Source organism: Erpetoichthys calabaricus, chromosome 10 (assembly GCF_900747795.2).
Source record: "Erpetoichthys calabaricus chromosome 10, fErpCal1.3, whole genome shotgun sequence".
In the NCBI taxonomy this organism is placed as follows: domain Eukaryota; kingdom Metazoa; phylum Chordata; class Cladistia; order Polypteriformes; family Polypteridae; genus Erpetoichthys; species Erpetoichthys calabaricus.
The window spans coordinates 92,251,019-92,272,446 of NC_041403.2; the positions used below are offsets into that span (position 1 = coordinate 92,251,019).

Sequence of the window (21,428 nt, forward strand, 5' to 3'; positions counted from 1 at the left end):
TGGACATAATGCCACACCATCTTGTCATTGTCCTCCTCCTCCACATCCTTATCTATTTTTCCTGAAAAATATGTACCCACTGATGATGTATTTAATTGGCATCATTTGTTTTAATTCAAGATTCTGAAATTCAAATAGGATTGGCTCCAGCAGACCCCCGTGACCCTGTGTTCGGATTCAGCGGGTTGGAAAATGGATGGATGGATGGATGGAAATTCAAATAATTGTATCAAAATAATACTTTTGCTTTAAATCTTACAGTTTATGTGCAGCTATTGTCACATCTATTTAAACTACTTTTATACTGCTGTAAAGAACCTTACCCCTAGAGTATTCATTCCCTTTTCCTTATTGATGCTATAGTAATGATCATTAGAATAATTAGTTACATTGTTTGTCTGCATTCATTGTCTGTGTTGCTTTAACATGCAAGTCTAAATGTCTGATGGCATTCCTGTGTACAGGAGCAAATCGTACGATGCATGCAGTGGGGATAATGATGGGAAAGGACCAATATGAAACACGCATTAGCAATAAGGGAAGGAGTCTAGGCAGGAACGTATGTGTTAAATACAACAATGATAAGAAAGGAAAACTTGCATTTTGTGGAAAAGATAATATATAGCCACAAACAGATATAAAAGAGGAAAATACAGCCTACCTTACTACGGGTAAAATGAAGTCCTCCAGGAGTTTTGATGACTTGGTAAAAGGCTCGTAAGCTTGGAAAAACACTACCAATAAATCCAACTGTTTTTCTATACTTCATTATCTGGAACTGTATCATTTACCTGCATTGACTACTCCATTATTTACCATAAACTCACTTTTTCAATAATTTTGGGTATCTGTGGACTTATTTTACTTTTTTCTAATTGTTTTTCTTCATTTCACAAATTACTTTTTTTAAAATTGTGTATGGTACTTCTGTGGTCTTTTTATACAGCATGTGTCATGTATTGCTGGAAGGGTATTTGTTATACTGTGTTATTTATTTTTAATTCTTTCAATTTAAATATAAATATACAGATCCAAAATTTTCTAACTTTCAGTATGTGTGCTGTGGTATGTATTGGTATCAGGGTGGTATAAAAGTAGAGTTGGCTGCCCATTCTCTTTATAAATATTATTATTTTTTTATAATCTTATCATTCAGGGATTGGTATAATGCAATGCACTTTTAGTATGCAAAGCACTTTTGCTAGAAGGACTTTTAGAGAGGCCGCAACAGCTAAATTACATTGCTCACAACATGGCTTAATCTATTCATTAAGACTGGAAGTTAATCTGCATTGGTCCAACATAACTCACCAATGCTAGAAGAATCACATAAAAAGTAGCCATTCATGATTTGCCTACTGAATTTATTCCAAGTTACTGAAACTTTATTTTTAAGGAATATGCCCTGGTGTTTTTAACATAATTTGTCCTAACATGAATCATACTGAAAATGTCAATACCAGCAAGTCAATCTTAGTAAATAAGAAATTTTATAGACAGGACATTGCTGTTGAATTATAGCCTCTGCTATATATACTGTGTGGTAGTGAAAGGAGGTGCAAGTTATCCTTTTTAATTTTGATATTGTCCGTTTCAAGGGTTTGCTATATATTTTTTGTTCATATCATGATGTTTCCTCTTTGCTCCTTTGACTATTTCAGCGCAAGTACAGTATACTCTGTGAAAGTCTGCATTTTATTCTTGTCTTGACATGTACTGTATAATTCAATAGGCCTTTATAAACTTTTATCTCTTTCTGAAGCAACTGTCTCCCACCATTTAACAGCCAGTCAGTGCTGTCTACTAGAAACTTCCTGTTAATTGGTCTTTAGCTAACTACTGAGCAGTGCACTCGCTTCCTCTTTGACCAATTTAAAAAAGAGAAACAAAAAGGAACAATTTACAGATTTAGATTGTCCTTGACAACATCTATGTCTAAGCTAGCACTATGGCAGGATCTGAAACTAATCGTTTATACTAGGAAACTCCCAAATTTTAGCTTTTGAAGGAGTAGTGGTACAAAGCTTCTTAACCTGTAAGAGACTATGTTACCTAGGTAAAGAAGTTGCTGGAAAAGGTAGTATAACTACCTCTAAAACATGTTTGTGCAAACTGTATTTAATAAACAATAGTATCAAAAGTATTGCATCACATTTAAAGTTGGTTACCACCTTGCACTCAAAGCTGTCATGAAAGGCATCAGCACTCAACAAACATGAAATGCATAAGAGAGTTGGAAAACAGATGAATAGACAGAAATGATCATTTTAACTAATTTTAGATTTTGGCTGAAAACCCAATACTACTCATGGTGAAATAATGCAGTAAAACACAGCACAGGACAAATACATTTTTACAGCACTGTATAGTGTAGTTTAGTTAACATTTTAGAGCTCAGTAAATCTGCGTAAATACACCTTTACACATCACGTATATTGTAGAACTAGAGCCCTTTGGTCACATGACATACAACCTGTAAGCAAATGAAATGCAGAATGTAAAATTTGAAGCTATCAAAGGAATGCTGATATGTGACATATCCTATACCTACTGTGGGTATAACATACGAGTCAAACAATTTTTATACAAGCTATGGTCCACGCTCGATTCCTTAAGAATAAAAACGGCTTTTGACAGCTTTAACAATGTTACCAGACAATATTCGCTCCAATAATCAAATGACATTATATCTCACATGTTAGCACAGGCAGTTACTACAGTTAGAAGTTCCTCTTGCTTCACCATTTAGATGAACAGATATGTTTCACAATAAAATTAAAGATATCAACTCTAAACAGTTTCTGTGCTGGAATGGTATGGCAGGGGTAGGACTAACGGTTACCTGTGGCTTGGTGAAGTCCTTGTTAATGCACCATTTAACAAAGCACTTGTAGGCAGCTTCAATACTTTTATCATCTGTCTTCTTACAAAAAACACGGATCAGCTGTTCAGCAAATTTCTCTGGCAACAACTGAGACACCTGCAAGTTTGGGACAATTGGCATCATTTAATATTAAATGGGTTTATCCCATACAATAAATTAATGAACCCTCCTCTATTATTAAATTGGTTTAGAAGAAACAAAACAGCAAAAACATAATATTCCTGTTCATTCCCAGGAATAGAAACAAAGTGCTATATAGAACTAGATTCCACACAAATTAAAAAGTAAATTATTAGAAAAGGAGATAATTGCAGAGAATCTATTAAAATGTATCCTCTGGTCAAGACTAAGTGTTTTCTACCATTTCAATACTGAACATTTAATTTTAAATAAAAGGAATTTACTGTATTTTATTTACCTATCTGATTTACTGTACTTAACTGAGTGTGTACTATTGTAGTTTTAATGTATCACTTGGGATTATTAAAATACCTATATTTTGATTTAAAAAAAGTAATGAAGATAACTTACCTGATCTTTGCGAATTCGAATGGCCTTTTCTGGATCATTTTTACAATAAAAACGAACATTATTTACAGGATTTTTTTCTTTCATTCCATAATCCATTTGAATAATCTGGGATTAAGACAGTGCAATTAAAAAAAAAAGAAAAAATTTAAATGAATACATTTGTTTAAATTAGAATATTCCCATATAGACTGCTCAAAAAATGAAGAGAACACCTAATCATCACAGTCTAACACCAAGTCAATTAAGCCTTTGAGTTATCAGTTTCTCCATTTAGTGAAAGTGACAACAGATGTACTGGAGAGGCAACAGCAAGACAACCCCCCAAAAAAGGGAATGGTTTTACAGGTGGTGGCCACAGACAATTGCTCTCTGCTTAACCTTCCTGACTAATTCTTCTCTAGTTTTGCATTTTGCTAGTGTCCTTGTCACTTCTTGTAGCATGAGGTGGTGGTGGTGGTACCTGCAAGTGATTCAGGTTGCACAGATAGTCCAGCTCCTCCAGGATGGCATACCCATACATGCCATTACAAGAAGGTCTCAAAGAGAATGGAAGAGTTACCAGGAGGCAGGCCATTTTGGGGGGTTGTCTTGCTGTTGCCTTTCCAGTGCACCCGTTGTCACTTTCATTTGCACCAAAGCCGATGAAGTTGATTCACAATCGCTTATACTTCCTGGACAGATTGAGATCTCTGAAGCTTAACTAGCTTGGTGTTAGACTGGGATGACTAAGTGTTCCCTTTTTTTTGAGCAGTATATAATGCTGTTGAGCCTTAGACATATAATTAGACATTAGTTTGCACTGGGGACACAAAAATAAAAGCATACTTTAAAAAATTGCTCTATTTTTACAAATAAAATTTCCACCAATTATTCAGGATTGTTTTAAATTATGCTATTTAAAGATGAGGTTGTTAAAAAAATTAAACAAATTGGGTTATATAAACAGGACTATTCTAAAGCTGATGTCACATTATGCAACTTCTGGTTGATTTGGTAACCACAGCAACTGATCTTGACACCAGAGCTTGTCAATTCAAGCAACTGAAAAATCACTGCCCATGTCATATTTACCAACTACATACTGAACTTCGAGCACAGTCGTGTTCTCCCCTTTTTGTGACAGTTAGTAATGTGCTGCCTGACTGAACCATTGCTGTACAAAGGCTTAACAGGTACAGTTCAGATGCAGACTCTTGTCTAATTTTTCTATTTTTTCCATTTTGCTTGAGCATGTAAAACATGCGCCATTAGAAAGATGAGTGCTTCTTCTGTTTGCAAGGTTCAGAACACACATTTTTCTTATTTCTTGCCGCTACATTCTATGCATTGTACTTCTGGATGAGCATTCATTGGTTGTCAGCTCGCAGGCATGGAGAGTTCACCTCTACAACTAAAAGCAAAGTCAAACCTGCTTTATTTTATTGGAGCGAGTCACAGACTAGTTGAAACGAATCATGTGATACATCACTTTAGGCAACTGGCTTCATGGACATGCATCGTTGACTGCCTCCAACTAGCTAAAATTATGTAAATAAAGGCTAAGACTGAAAATTGCTGGAAAAGTTGTGAAATGTGACATGGGCTTATGTGCTCACTGATACAAGGACAGCAACAACAGAATATTCCAAACAGATAGAAATGTTTTCAAACTGTTTCATTGAACATATGTACAATAACACTCTCTCTCATATACATACACTATTAGTAAATAAGGTTTGCATTCTAAAAGCTACTTTGTTTTCTCATGAGCAGAGATACATTTATACAACAACTTTAAACTCCCAGTCAAATCGTGTAGGAGCAAGCAACACATGTGAACCAACAGAAAATTCAATTTAATTCAACTTATTTCTGTATAGCACTCTTCACTGAGTACAGGCTCAAATCACTGTAAGAAGTTCATAATTAAAAATCAATTACAGGCTTTACAAATTATTAATTACATAATGCTTAAGTATAAAGATACATTTTAATTTAAGCTCAGAATTAAAGAAACTAACTCCAAACTTATTAACATTAACACAAATGAAACCTAATAATTAACATTATTATTCAGGTGCAGTTGACAACATGAGAGAGGAAAACTAAACTTCCAGCCAGAAGCAGGTAATAATTTTAAACTGAATTTCTAGAAGTAACAAACAAGTCCAAAAATGGACTGCACAAACTAAGAGGAGGATTATCTCCAGTTACTAAATGAGATACTTGCATCTATAATGAAATCATCAGCTTGCAGTTTCACACCCTTATTTCCCTGTGGGAAAGCATTCGCAATTTCATTACTGTAAACATCAAGGTTAACCTAAAGAGAGAAGACAAATCAAAGAAAGGAATTATCATTTGCACATGTAAAAAAATAGGAACAAGGCTTATTCATTTCAACTGTAAATGAAATAATGTCTCACAAAACACGGCAGCTATTGGTGGGATACAATATTGGTTACGTGACAAATCAGAATTTGTTACATTTACTTTATTTAGATACAAAAATGGTAGTCTTGTAGACCACCTGGAGCAAACTGAATAAGTGACCAGAATAAAAAATTGATCCAACATACACTTAATTAAGGCTTGCTTATAAAATAATTTTTTCTGACATGTGCATTAATTTAAATAAACAAAAAAGAACAAGCAGATAAAGACAGATACTGTAAAGAACATAAATAATGGTGCATATTCTAAACAGTGTTACAGAACCATGTTGCTAAACTCAGACTTCACCAGTTCAAAGTAAACCTTATGAATAGGTAGTGAATTTTAAAAAAATAAATAAAAATTAAACTGAAGATGAAAAAAAATCTCCAAATATTGAAAACTATATGGAAACCATAATAAATAAATCAGAAAATGACCTAGACCAAAATAATATTCTAAACAGCAGTAAAATGGGTTTATGAGGGAAAGGTTCTGAAAAACATCTTTCAGATTTTTTTGAAGAACCAACCGGAATAGCTGACAACAACAAAGCATACGACAAACTTTACCTAAACTTTCAAAAAGCATTTAATGCAATCCCACACCAAAGATGAATTCTGAAACTAGAAGCTGTAGGCATCAGAGATAACCTATAAAACTGGATCTGCAGTTGGTTAATCGGCAAGAGACAAAAAGTACAGATAAAAGGAGAATGCTCCACATTTGCAGGGTTATCAGTGAAGTACTTCAGGGGTCAGTCCTTGGACAGTTACAATTTCTGATTATTTTAATGACATTGATTCTGGTATCGTTAGTAAACTTGTGAAATTTACAAATGACACTGAAATTGGAAGGATAGCAGACACTGAGGAGAAAAAAAAACCCAGGACAACTTTCAGAACTGGGTGAACACTTGGAAAATGCACTTTAAGGTAGAAAAGTACAAAGTGCTAAACATGGGCAAAAGGAACATCAATTATAAATACAAGATGGGAGACACTGCCATATAGGAAGCAACCTCTAAAAGGATTACAGGGTATATGTTGAAGCAACATTTTCATTGACTAAGCAATGCAGAGAAGCAATTAAAAGGGCAAATAAAATAGTAGGTTATATCACAAAAACTGTTGAATTGAAGAAAAGAGACATTGTACTCAAAATAGTTTATACAGTGCAATCCTAAGAATGTATCTGGATGGAGTAAAGTGTGCAGTTCTGCTCACCACAGTACTAGAAAGACATTGCAGCACTTGAAGCTATACAGAGGAAAGCAACCAAGTGCATCCTAGGATCTAAGGACACCTACACACACATGTGGCTGAATGTGGTTGGGGTGGTATGCAAAACAACTTCATCTCTCCCAAAAATAAATATATATTGCTTCAAAATATTCCTGAACCTTCAGAATAAAATCCACAGTCTCTTTTCTGCGTTCAGGTCTCTTAAACTTTCATACTAACATTAGACCATGATTCCCAAGAGCAGCTGAACTACTATTGTTATGGAACCTCTGGAAGAAGCACCCATTTATAAAGCATCATGACAGAACATAGACTTCACAACCTTCTGCTCTCCCCCTAGATATTTACAGCTGTATTGATCCAATCAAGCATCAAGTGGCTTTGAGATTGTTCAAGTTCTAGTTATTTATCTAGTTATCTAATGTCAGGATTATCTAGAGCACTACATTTCATCTGCTCAACTCTGAATTCTCTATTTGTTGCTTGTTAAATGTGTCCTTTTACTCGTACTGTATGTATTATGCAACTCCATTGTATGCATTATATACATCTTTTGTAAGTCACATGGGATAAAGGAATCTACTAAATAAATAAATGTTACATTTAAACAGCACCTTATCCCAAACCCAAGGTCACTTTACAGACACAAGAAATTATTAATAACTTAAAAATAATATCAGAAATAAATTATAAAGATAAATTATAAAGCTGTAAGATAAGAAAACAACTACTACAAATACTGCATTTAAAACTGTTTTAGTAATATTGGATGGATAGATAGTTTGATTCTGGACTTAAAAAAGGGAGGATATATACAATTGTTGAGAGACTGAGGAAGAGTGTTTTACAGTTTCAGGAGCAAGTGCACTAAATGACCTGGCTCAGACTGTAGACAATTTAATGGGGGGAATAGAGAGAAGACTGGCCATTAAGTCCTTTATACAGTATTTAAGTATAAGGAGTTTATATTAAATACAAATGATTACAGGAAACCAATGTAAGTGTAAAATCCATCCATCCATTACTCAACCCACTATATCCTAACTACAGGGTCACGGGAGTCTGCTGGAGCCAATCCCAGCCAACACAGGGTGCAAGGCAGGAAATAAACCCTGGGCAGGGCGTCAGCCCACCGCAGGGTGCACGCGCACACACACCCACACACCAAGCGCACACTAGGGACAATTTAGAATCGTCAACGCACCTAACCTGCATGTCTTTGGGAGAGGAAACTGGTGTACCCGGAGGAAACCCACGCACACACAGGGAGAACATGCAAACTCCAAGCAGGGAGGACCCGGGAAGTGAACCCGGGTCTCCTAACTGCAAAGCCACAGTGCTACCACTGCGCCACCATGCCGCCCTAAGTGTAAAATAACAGGAGTAATAATTGTGGATTGTCTGGTTTAAGTGAGAAGTCAGCCTGCTTGGTAATACGGACATTTACTGAGAGATTTAACAGGGAGGCCAGCATGTAATAAATAACTACCCAACATAATAGAGTTTATTCTCTTAAGTCTTTTGCAGTGTATATAGAAAAATAACCACTTTATATTAGCTAGACTGATATGAACAGATGTTAGGACAATGTTATTTATATTGCTGTCGATTGCTTCACTGCTTACTACTACTTTGTGTAGTGTTCAAGATAATAGGTTTACATCACTGTAACATTATGCACTGTCAAACATAAAATGTACTTATACTTTTTTACCTTTCATATTTATTTTTCAGTATCCTACATGTATATGTGAATCCACATTGTTTATACAGGTCACATCCAGAAGAGATTTTTGCATAAAATGTACTTCCCTTTGTTTTTATAAAATGTTTTCCAAACTAATTTAAGCCCTCTAATTACATTATTAATATGCTTTTCACCACCCACATCAACATTTTTTAAACATGTTTCACTATACATACATAGTAAAAATGAGATAGATTTGCTTTAGATTCTGCCATAGATACCCTAACTCAAGTAAATTATGTTTAAAGTTTGTATTACCTGCACTCTCATTTTATTGTATTTAACAACTGGCAAGTTTATTTATGATATATCAAGTGTTTTCTGAAAATGGATGCTTAATGAAAAAGTGTACTAATAAAATATTTTTGAAATTTCCTAAAAAGGAGATAATTAGCCAAAAAAAAAAAGTTTCTGACCAGCATACTCACTTCCTTGATTACTGTACCCGGCCTGGGCTGTGTTTGTCCAACGCATTTGTACAGCCTCCGTTGTACAACATTATTTAGAATTGCACGGGCCTCTGCAAGCTCCGGAGTAGAAGAATGTAAGATATTCAGGAAAATGTTGTCTGTTAAGATAGACATTAGGATCAGGAAATCTACAACACACCTTATAATTTTATTAGCCCAGTGCCATGCTCAGATGTTTACATTGTAAATTCATTGTGCTCAAACAGGAAGAAATAACGGATTATCTTATTTATAAGTTAAAGGAAACCAAAGAATATAAAAACGTAAGATATCCATTGCAGGAAATTCTAAATCATATTTTAAAATGTTATCACACCTTCTTAAATTTTATTACTGTACATATTTTAAAATATTACCTAACTGCAAAAAAACATTAAAATATTTGAGAATATTGTATTTTAACCACTAAAGCTACATTTTAAAAATGATAAGACAGAAACTCTATTAATCCAATTAATTTAATGTATGTATGAGATATATACAGTAGACTTATCCTTCAAATCAGTATAAATTTTTTTTTTTTTAAAAATGAAACTCTAAATCAATTTGCCTGTTAGCTTGGTGTAAGCTTCCATATCTTCAATCGCATTAGAAATGGTACATTTTTTTTCCTTCAGTTCCTTCAATTTGAATGTATGGATCAGCTTTGAGAAAGGCTTCAGTAATCCTGGAGAAACAATGTAGGTAATCTAATGAAAAATGTGATACTATTTTAAAACATTTGGTTACAACTGAAGAATATGTCAATGCTGGTTAAGAATTAAACAAAAATAAAAAAAGCTAAATCCCTTTTGAAGACAATGCCATGGCAGTACACAGTCTCAAAAGACTCTGTTTAACCATAATGCAAACACTTGTTGTTATGTGCAAAAGTCTACTCAAGCAAATTTTAAAGCTGGTTATCTTATCAGAAAATGTTTATTTGCTTGGGAAAACACTAAACATAAATGAAACACAAATATAATTAAAAAGTAACAAGATTTTTCTGATGCTTTAGTAAGAAAGCAATATTGTGTGTAGCCTGTCTTCAATTGCAAAACACGCTATTCACTTTGGTATACTGCTATAGAATTTTTTTTTCAATTAGCCATGTAGTAAGTTCTTCCAGACATCTTGTACAATTTTCCATTACACTTCTTATAACTTTGGATTTTTTAGGCTTTGTTAGTGTTCCATGTGTAGACTCCACTCCAAGTCCAGTAGCTCTTAATAGTGCTTGCAGTGTGTTTAGGGAGATTATTGTGTTGAAAGATTAAGTATTTGCTAGTAACTAATTTTCAGTGAAGGTATAGCCTAATGTTCTTTACATCCACTGATTCAGTGCAAATTTAGCTTTTTATTAATGTCAGGCATTAAGCAAAACAACATTAGGCTTTATTGACAATAATGTAAAATAGAATTGTGAAAAAATAGAAATAAATATTCACTTCTTTATAATAAATGAATGCAGACAGGTAGAATTAAAAAAAAAAAAAAACCCTTTATTGAACTGATAAAGGTCATTGTAACCTTTTAATGTTGTCTTTAAAAGTGTATGCCCACTTTATGTCACCCCACCCCCAGTTTTTTTTGTTTTATCGCCCCACTGCATATCTTTGGATCTGACTATAAAACAGTGACAGATTACACTATCATCAAGTGCTTTTTTTCCTCTGAGTACAAGCCCAACCTTCCATTCATGTCAAGCACTATTTAAGACAATATCAGAGAAAATAGTGTGCAAAGAGACAATAATGGAAACAAGCTTTACATTTTAATTGGAAAAACAATACAGACACACAGAATGAATGGAAAAATGGAAAACAAAGCCCTTATAGAACTGAAAAAGTCAGCTGTGAGTATGCATTGCCCAGTACATGCTATTTCCTGTGGCACTGCCCTTAATGTTAGATTACAACAAGTAAGCACTTTATATAGCACATGCAGTATATCAACATTCTGCATCACAGCAGAAATCCATTTTAACAACCCAAAGAAAACAGACTCCTCAAGCCAAATGTGATACCAAATCCCACCCCCATGACTGGCATGGCCACAGTGCTCTGCTTTACACATTCTTTGAGCACAGCAATAAAATAAAAAATAATAAAAATGGCAAAAGGTAAAGACCATGTCAGATTACACAACTTTCATAGCAATTTTCAGTCATAGACATTTACAGTACATAATCTTGGCAAGTCGAGAGTAGTCATGGGGCATTCCCATGACCACCAGGCATGTAATGAGGCATACTCAGCACCTTAGTCTAATTAGTTGACTTGCCCCAAGAAAGTCAAACAGGTTTGATTCAGACTTAAGTTATTGGAGAGGGCCCTGTGTGCATGAGATATGACAAACAATGGGTGCACATCCGGAAGTAAAATGTATAAGACACAATGATGAGAACCATGGAACACAGGTGTTTTGAACCATACAAGCAGAAGAGAGGCTTGTATGTCTGATATCTAATGTTTTACATTCCACAACAGATTGCAAAAAAGATGAAAAGGGCACAATTTTTAGCTGAACATGCCATATAAGAAAACCCTTTGTGCAGTATTGGGTCCATCAGGCAGCACATTATTCACTATCAATAAAAGTGGCAAGCACTGGATTCTTTAGAACTGTGTAAATGTGCTGGAAAGTCATCAAGCAGTCAGGTCATCCAACAGTAAATTCTAGTTTTAGAAATTGACATACTCAGATGACAACATCTGCAACTGCAGTCATTAAGTATGACATACCCTTCGACTAGAAGCCAAATAATGTGACATCAGAAACATGAGTAAACAGGTTAAGACAGATAAATTTTCAAACAAACAACTTACATATTATTTGCATCTTAGGCTGCAGTCATGCCAAGAAAACAACACTGGCAGAAAACATTATTTTTGCTCTTTGTTGCCTGGTAAGTCTTACCTGCTACTGTTGTGAAAGTTTGTTTGTATCATTGATAATGTACTGAAATGCAAAGAAATGGCCACGAGAAAAGATACAGTCAAACATGGCATTGATACAGGCATAACAGCGCATAGGGACTGGGGCTGCCTAAAGTAACATCCCAAATTTGCTGCTTGCATTTGGATGGCAGAAAACCCACAGCAATGTATTTCCTGAATGGCTATGAGCAATATTATTTGAATGACTAATAACACCACTCCAAGGTTGATTGGGGTCCTTGGTTGATTGTGTAATTATGGGTGTGTAGAGATGCCAGTGTACAGGGTGTCACAGTTTGGTGGCAGCATTGGGATGAGCCAGTGCCAGTGAAGAACAAAGATTGGAGAAGAAACATCAAGTGAGATTGGTGCCTGGCTGTTTTTATGAACATGCAGTACATACCCAAGCCTGAAGAGGACGTTTCACAAGTATGAACTTAAAATGGACTATTTCTTTATTGCAGATTTCGTTGTCTGTTTTAAAAGGGCTGCTTGGGCTTTGTTTTAGTGTTTTTATTGTTTTAGTGCAGTGATAGGGCAATGCCACAGACCTTGGCCACTAGTTGCAATGGGCTGGGGTGTGGAGTCTTCCTGTACAACTGTCAGCATATGGAGGGAGATGTGTGATAAGAGGTCTGTGGCAAAGTGCAATTTTAATAAATAATCATGAGTTCCAGAGCATGCAGGCTTCGAGCACATGCAGGTAGATATGTGAGCGTACATGCACCACTAAGAGGTTGACTGGCTGATTGTGTAATTAAGGGTATGCAGAGGTGCCAGGGCACGGGGTATCACAGATGTTCCACTTTTTCAAATTTCAACAATACCTCTTTCAGCGAAAATTATCCTCTCTGCCTTATCATTAATGGGATATACAAAAGAAATGTTTTGTTTTAGCATGATATGATGATCGTGTCTCTAAAAATACACACACTTCAAGCATTCCAATAAGACTCCTCAATGGCTTAACCTTTTGCAACTGTAAAATGCATATATTTTAAAAGAGCAATAGAAAAATTCTAAAAACAATTTTCACTAGTTAAGAAAACATTTTTTCCTCTTCAACGACCTACTATGTTCTAACTATCTCATATGTACAGTACATCCCTGGGCACTACTCACATTGTTTCAATGATATTCCCAACCTTATGCTGATAGGCTCGGCGATGAAGACAGTTGCGTGTGTGGAACATGTCATATAGATTTCCAACTTCCTAAAATAAATTAATTCAACATGATCAGAATGCAGAAGAAATAACTGCAAAACATAAAATTACAAAAAGTCAGACTCGGTGGATCTTTTCACTGTTAACTTTTCCAAAACATTCAGACATCCACAATGGCTATGGACCATCTGTTTTTTTCCATTATGTGGAGCAGAGCTTCCCATTACAGTGATCCCCTGCCTATCGCGGAAGTTACATTCCAGACCCATCGGCGATAGGTATAGTATAGTATAGTTTAAGCCTTAAAATACCCCTCCCACACACTTTAAACACATGTAAACTTATTAAAACACACTTTGTAAACACATATGATATGTGGATGTCAGGCTAAGGATTTGAGTAACATCTCTCTATTATAAACAAAATCTTGGCAGGGAGACCAGGGAGACGAGGCGTGATCTTCTTGGAAGACATTTTAACGTCACGCAAGATAAGGCAGCAAGACAGAAGAACAGGTGCTATACAGGCTTTTCAATGATCGATGCGCATAGCGACAAGCAGAACACATATCTTGGCAGAAGCAGCACAAAGCCAGTAGCTGATCCATCCAATTCTCCTTAGCATGCGTTCAGCTCCCCCCCTTCACTAAGCGAGCGGGAGAGACGCGAAGTGGCAGGAGCATAATGCACCTCTTGGGTATGGGGGGGGAGTTGAGCGATATGATCGATACCAGATCATCTTGGAGAGACACTTTGATGACACGCGAGACTAGACATTACAACCTTAGGAAGCAAAACCCGTGAGACTGTGACTTTTGCACGTCACTGCCTACCTACAAACAATTTAAAACAAGTTCACGGACATCTAACCTAGCAGTTGTTGGAATGCTTTTGGCAGGCACACTTCAGGTGCTCCCAGCTCTTAAAACAACGACAAGCAGAACACGCAGCTTGCCAGCAGATGATTCGAGTGCATCTCCTTAGCATGCGTTCAGCCTTCACCCCCCCCCCCCCCCCCAATTCAGAACACTAGCGGCAGAGACGCAAAGTGGCAAAAGGACAGCTGCTGTACAGGCTTTTAAATGATTGACACAAAGCGCGACAAGCAGAACACACAGCTGGCCAGCAGCAAGACAGCAGCTGAACCAATCGCATCTCTTTAGCGTGCGTTCAGACCTTCCCTTCACAATGCGAGCAGCGTTATAAGTCCTGCGAGAAAAGAGATTTAACCATGCCCGGGGCAGGAAATAAAGGACAAATGTTGTTTTTACAAAAGTTTTAAAGTAAAAATGAAAATAATGCATATGTAACAATTCCCATGAAAATAACAATCTCTTTAAATTGTTTATCTGGTAAACCAAACCCGGGGGTGGGTGAGTAAAGCGAGCAGGGGGCAGAGCCCCCTAGTAATAATAATAATAATAAGTTTGCGATGTAGTGGGGGCGCGATAGCTGAACCGCGATATAGAGGGGGATCACTGTATATTACACTTCAATGGTTTAAACAAGAGAAATGACAAGGTGATCACAAGACACATTTGAGAAGTAATTTACATTGGACCTCTAACACATTATGGAATTAAACAAGCCACGGAAATGGAAATTTGAATGCAAACTGCATCAAGGTAAATAAAGGAAAGAACATCTCCAACAATTATATTGAAGTGGTATGTGCCATGGAAGAGGTAGTAACAAGAAGTGGATTCAGGACGCAATGTTTAGTTAAGTACAAAATTGGCTAAAACACAGGAAGTAAGGAATGAAAAAAACTGTCGGAATTAGGTGATGTTAAAACTGGCGCCCCTCAGAAATCAGTAGTGGGGCCAATTCTCTTTTTAATATACATAAATGAGAAAGACAAGAATACACCAAACTAGGTGGAATGACAGATCATATAGAATTAGTTGAACTGTGACAGAGGGACCTGGATAGCATACAGACCTGGGCATATATGTGGCAAATTTAATGCAAGTACATGTAATGTAATACACAAAAGAAGAAAAAAATCAAGGATTTGAATACACAATGGAAGGTCTGAAAATGGAAAGAAAACCATATGAAAAACACCTAGGAGTCATAATGGATTTATCACTACCTACGTCCAGAAAGCGTACAGAACCTATCAAGATGGCTAGTACAATATTACAGTATATATCATGATGTGTACAGTATAAGTCAAGGAGGATTATGCTTAAAATTATATAACATACTAGTGAGACCTCACCTGTAGTACTGTGTACAGGTTTGATCTCCATTTTACAAAAAAAAAAAAAAAAAAAAGACATAGCAGCGCTATAGAAAGCCAAGAGAAGAATGCCTAGGCTAATTATCGGATTAATAACTATGAGCTAATGCAGAGAGACTGAAGCCGCTGAACCTTTTCAGTTTAAGCAAACAGAGATTAGGAGGCGGAATGATTAACTCTAGAATCCCTGAAGCTTATGATTTTGTTTGTTGTCCCTGACCTCCTTAAATTTTCCTGACATAAGCCATGAAACTCATAGCTCCCTATAAAACTGCACCAATAGCCCATTTTTGTTTTGCAAAAGTATATACAGTGGAACCTCGGTTCACGAATGTCTCGGTACACGTACAACTCGGTTTACGACCAAAAAGTTCGCCAAACTTTTGCCTCGGTTCACGACCACACACTCGGTACACGAACAAGCCAGATTCCCTTTCGGTTTGTGCGCGCCGATGATTTCCGCACCTGTTGCATTGTTCTCCGTGCGTGCGTGCTTTCGCTGTGAAGTGTTTGTGCTCCATTTCATTTCCCTTCCGGTTCGGACGCGCCGATTACTGTATTTAAGCACGTGTTCAGCCTCTCCCTGTTCATCGATCTCAGTCAGACGTGCGTGCTTTACCTGTGAACTCTTTGTGCTCTACAGTATTTCGTGTGCTTGCAGTTAACCATGGCTTCTAAGCAAGTGAAGAGTGGTGAGAATTATTGAGACTTAATTATGAGAAGTGTTGCAATGTTACTTTTCTCTTTTTTCAAATGTTCATTATTTTCCCTGTGCTTAAAACTCATTTAAAAAGAGTGTTTACAGCGATCGGGTTGTAATGCTATTCGTGTGAACTTGGTTGGCTTTTAAATAAAGTTCGGATTTGTTCAAATGTTCCTTTTTTTTCCCCCCGTGCTTAAAACTCATTTAAAAAGTGTTTATACAGAGATCGGATTGTAAGGCAATAGCACGAACTGCTGCAATGTTAGGGGTGGGGGGATATCTCGTGCTGCTGAGAGAGAGAGAGCCTGTGCGTGGAGCTGAGAGGAGAGGGGGGCTCGCCTGCTGCTGAGAGAGAGAGAGAGAGAGAACCTGCACGTGCAGCTGAGCAGGGAGCCTGGGTGTTTGTGTCAGTGTTATTCAATGTTTTTACATTAGTTTACTATTACACTGTGCATTCTATGGTGTAATTAACTATTTGTGCTTAAAAACCTTTCAAAAAATATATTTACATACAGTTCGTACGGTCTGGAACGGATTAATTGTATTTACATTCAATCCTATGGGGGAAATTGCTTCGGTTCACGACCAAATCGGTTTACGACCAGAGGTTTGGAACGAATTATGGTCGTGAACCGAGGTTCCACTGTATTAGCAGAATGCAGCCTGCTACTTCCCCTACCCGGCATTCGGTGAGATGAAGTCATCTCCCTGCTGTAATCCTCACACTTCAAATCTGTGTTGAAGTGTTTATCTGGAGATGCATTTGTAAGAAATTATATAAGCAATGAAATATTGTTATTTGAAATACATACATTTCATGTGTGTTCCATGTTTACAGCGATCCGTGTAAATATAGAATGACAGAGAAAATGCGAGGCAAGAAATACTGAACACACGGCTAAAACAGAAAATGTTTTTATATGTTATAGTAATAATGACATCATTTTGATGTGAAGTGTAGGATGTGTGCCCAAATATCCCAAAAAAACTTACATTTGATGAAAGTCTGACATCCTGTGTAAATTTATGGTACATGTAAAATATGTTACTTTTCCTCGCACACGCACATTCACATCAACATGTCATTTGAACAATTTTTTTTATTCATTTTTATTCTAGGATTCTTTAATGAAACCGAATTTGAGCAATTTTTTTATTGTTTTATTCTTGGATTCTTGAATAAAAAAAATGTTCAAATGACATGTTGATGTGAATGTTCGTGTGCGAGGAAAAGTAACATCCACCATAGACAATGCAGTGTGTTTGCTCAACAAGACACCAGGAAGAAATGATTGAGCTGCACCTGTGTGTCTGCTTTTATCCCTTTACAAGTACCGTAAATTTACAACGGCTGTTACAGACTCAAATCCAATGCAAGTTTTTATTATATAATAGTAATAATAATAGCAGCTCACTACCTAAAATGGTAAATGTGAGGAGGACCAGGGATCGAACCCTCAACCTCTTGATTAAGAGACAGCAGCCCTTACCTCGGCACCAGCCAAGCTGACGTGTCTGTTTCGTATTGATTGATATTTGGGCTTCAGTTTTTACATACTGACAGTAACATGTAAACTGAACAATTTATTATTCTTTGGTTATATTCTTGAATAAAAGCACACTTGTTTTGTTATACTTTTTGTGAAAATGTTCACTTGATATTTGGATTTCAGCCTTCACACATTATACACTTCACGTCAACATTTTCTCAATTATTACTATAACATTTTAGTTATTTGTTCAACATTTCTTGCCTCGCATTTCCTGTCATCCTACATTTACACAGATCGTTGTAGACATGGAACACGTATGAAATGTATGTATTCCATATAATGATATATTATTTATCCTCTACACTTCCAGACACCTAACTCCTAGATAAAGAGATTTCAGCTGTGAAAATGTTGCGTCTGACTTCAGCTGTCTCGTAGGGGGATGGGATAGCAGGCTGCTTGTGCTGATCGACACATTTGCAAAACAAAGACGCTGATGAGGAGGTGCGAGGGAATTTAAGGTGGCCCAGCATTACGGATATTTTCATAGGCTTCAGGGATTCCAGTGTTAAAGTGTTTAAAAGTAGAAAAGGCGCTGGTACAATGGATGCCAGTTATTTACGTAAAATAATTCTGCTACAAGAACATTGGGCCATGGTTGGAAATGTGTTAAGGGCAGATTTTGCACAAATGTTAGAAAGTTTTTCTTCATACAAAGAACCATACAAACATGAAATGAATTAATTACCAAGCAGTGTGGTGGAGATTAGGATGGATTTCAGGACCTTCAAATTTCAACTTGATGCTATTTTGGACAATCTAAGAGAATAGGATGGAGATGCTTTTTGACCTGAATGGCTTGTTCTCATTACAATTTTTCTACCGGTCATGTGCAACAGAGGTGTTGAGAGAAACTCAATCCAATAAACAAGCTGTCAGAAGTGTGGGCATAAAAGATGTAGTGGTATGAATTGTAGTCAGCAGGGTGTGATCTTTGTTTGTAGAAAATAATTGAGAGTTGAGTAGGACATGTGACGGGAAAGGAAGTAAAAAAACAACATGGAAGTAGGGGGATGAAGCCAAGAGAGTGGCTGAAGAAGTTGCAGTTCAAAGTAGAGTCAGATTATTTATATAAAAAAGAATGCTCAGGACTGCAGAGAATAGTGAAACAAGATTTGGGGGGAAACTGTAACTTTGTTAATCTCAGAAAATGGCTAATAATTCAAAATTATCTTATTTAAGAAGCATTAATATGAAGATCCTCAGATGCCCCAAAACATGAGTCATACGCTAAGAAACACAATAAAGACAACATAATGCACATTAAAACAAAGAAAACCAGCAAGCCCTACCTAAAGGCAACAGAAAAAACAAAAAATCAGGTATTTTCATTCACTATGGTGCTGCCTCTGACAATATCACTTGGGTAAAGATAGGAAACAGTAATGATTTTATGATGAATGTGAAATATCTTATCTACACATTTTTAATCATAAGGTCCTAACCCAAATACCTTGTCTCTTGTGCAAATGTGCTTTGTTTCACCAACTTTACAAACACGAGCAAATTTTAGGAAACGTTTGTAATCAAAATTATTCTGAATCCCTAGGTGATGGCAGTCTCTGTGAAAAAAAGAAAGCAAGTACTAATTAAAAACATTTATATAAAAATGTACACCATTTACAGTATTTAAACATCATCAGTAACACAACAGTATGAAACATATCCTGAAGTACTGTATTACAACAGTTTTTTAATAAACAATGAATAGGCAAGATTTAACCAAACAACCTTATAATTAAGTCACGTCAAGCCCAAATTTTAACCAAGTCAATGAGAATGCAAATTTAAAAACACACACACAGAGAAAGAAAAAGTGCTAACAACAAAAAGATTTAATTGCAAATAGTGAAAAGTCCCTTTAAAAATATTAGAATAACAGATGGAAAGAACAAGGAAAACAATGTTTAGGCAGAGATTATGGAAGCATAACCATGCCTATGAAACTAGAAATTCAGGTCTTTGATGGAAATAGGAAATGAAACAAATGAAATAACAACTTGTATATAACTAGGTTATCAACAAATCTTTTCCAAGACTGTCCTTTGAAAGACAGGACACCTACCTCGCAAAGTAATCCCATTTGTCTACATCAATGCCGTTCCTCTTGTTGGCTACAATCTCATATAAGAAGCTCTTGCTTTCAGGTCTGCCTTTATAAGGCCACTGCAGTAAAACAAATATTCATAACATACACATACATTGACACATTACAAAATTAATAAAATTCACTTTTTGGAAAATTGAACACGTAGACACTTACTGAACATTTTTTTTGCTCAGAGTTCATGTCAGCATTGGGTCCTGCAATCTGCTCTTTGATGAAATCTAAATCATGAGGTAGTATCAATCCATGTTCTTCCATTACTGGTTTCAGGTTATTCTTTTCAATGAGATGGTCAAACATTTTAACAGAAGCAGCTTCATGCTATTAGAAAGGAGAAATAACAGTAAAGATCAAACTTTTTCCAAAAAGTTATTACCTAAATTAAAAAGTTTGGTTTGATTTAAAGAGGACTAATATTCAAACTGACCAATGATCAGTATTATCAAAACAATGTTAAATGAAGGTAATTATATTGAAAACAAAAAAAAAACCATACACTCTCAGTCTCATACACTCGCATCATCCTGATAAAACTGCAAAAAATCAAAGCATAAGCTCAGGGAAAGCAAAGTTACTGTGTTACTAGTCTAAATGGGCTGATCATTTTAAACAGTATAACATGGTCTCAACAAGACTTTCCTTGATTTATATCGTCAGATTAATTGATTAAAATATCAACAATCAATGACTCTAATTTTAAACAATGGTTGTTATCACAATTAAGAAACAATGATACAGCTCCACTTAGTATTACCTCACGTGTTTTCATGGACTTCTTTAATTAAAAAATATACAGTGGAATGTTTCAGATTATACAGTTAGCTTCTTGACCTAGTACTATTGTACACACCATCTCCTGTGCATGTCACTTTACTAAATTAAAAGTAATATATGAACAGGAACTTTTCTCATTTATTTCTAAAATGAAACTTATCCTTGCCCAATAAGAGTTTTCAAAAAATAAGCTAGCATTAAACATACAGTAACTGATAACATTTTTGCTGAAAAGGTATTTTCCATGAATAAATCAAGGTAGCAACCACTAAATCAGCTTTTGACCCCTTGTTTGCATGTGTTAATCTATTTTAAAAATGTACCACTTCTTTATAAAGTTTTACAGAAAACTGTCATTGCATGATGGAAATCTTTCCTAAAAAGAAAAAATGTTTATGAAAACTTTCAGCCTGTCTTTTATACCAGTCACAAGTCATACATATTTATTTTGTATATTATATTCTGGCATCTTCCAATATAGTAAATGCAAAATTTATTATACCTTCAGATTTAAGTGCAGCTTTTTATATTAATGACCATATTATTACAAGCCCTTGAGTATCAGGCTGGATTGTCCGGCAATAGTTATAGTTGTTTAGGTCACAGTTGCCAGATTACATAATGAAAGTACAGCTTTAATCCTGTCAGCAGTAAGACATAATGTATCTCTGGACT

The 21,428-nt window shown here is 35.9% G+C and overlaps 1 protein-coding gene across 1 annotated transcript in view; it reads right to left on the bottom strand.

Annotated features, from left to right (window-relative positions):
• The window catches only part of samhd1 (SAM domain and HD domain 1), a 44,833-nt gene that overhangs the window by 7,420 nt on the left and 15,985 nt on the right, over positions 1 to 21,428 (bottom strand). Inside the window, 10 exon segments of the mRNA XM_028811597.2 lie at positions 2,843 to 2,980; positions 3,416 to 3,520; positions 5,625 to 5,717; positions 9,247 to 9,386; positions 9,839 to 9,887; positions 9,889 to 9,955; positions 13,329 to 13,420; positions 19,326 to 19,434; positions 19,938 to 20,038; positions 20,136 to 20,300. Of these exon segments, the coding sequence (XP_028667430.2) occupies positions 2,843 to 2,980; positions 3,416 to 3,520; positions 5,625 to 5,717; positions 9,247 to 9,386; positions 9,839 to 9,887; positions 9,889 to 9,955; positions 13,329 to 13,420; positions 19,326 to 19,434; positions 19,938 to 20,038; positions 20,136 to 20,300 (1,059 nt within the window).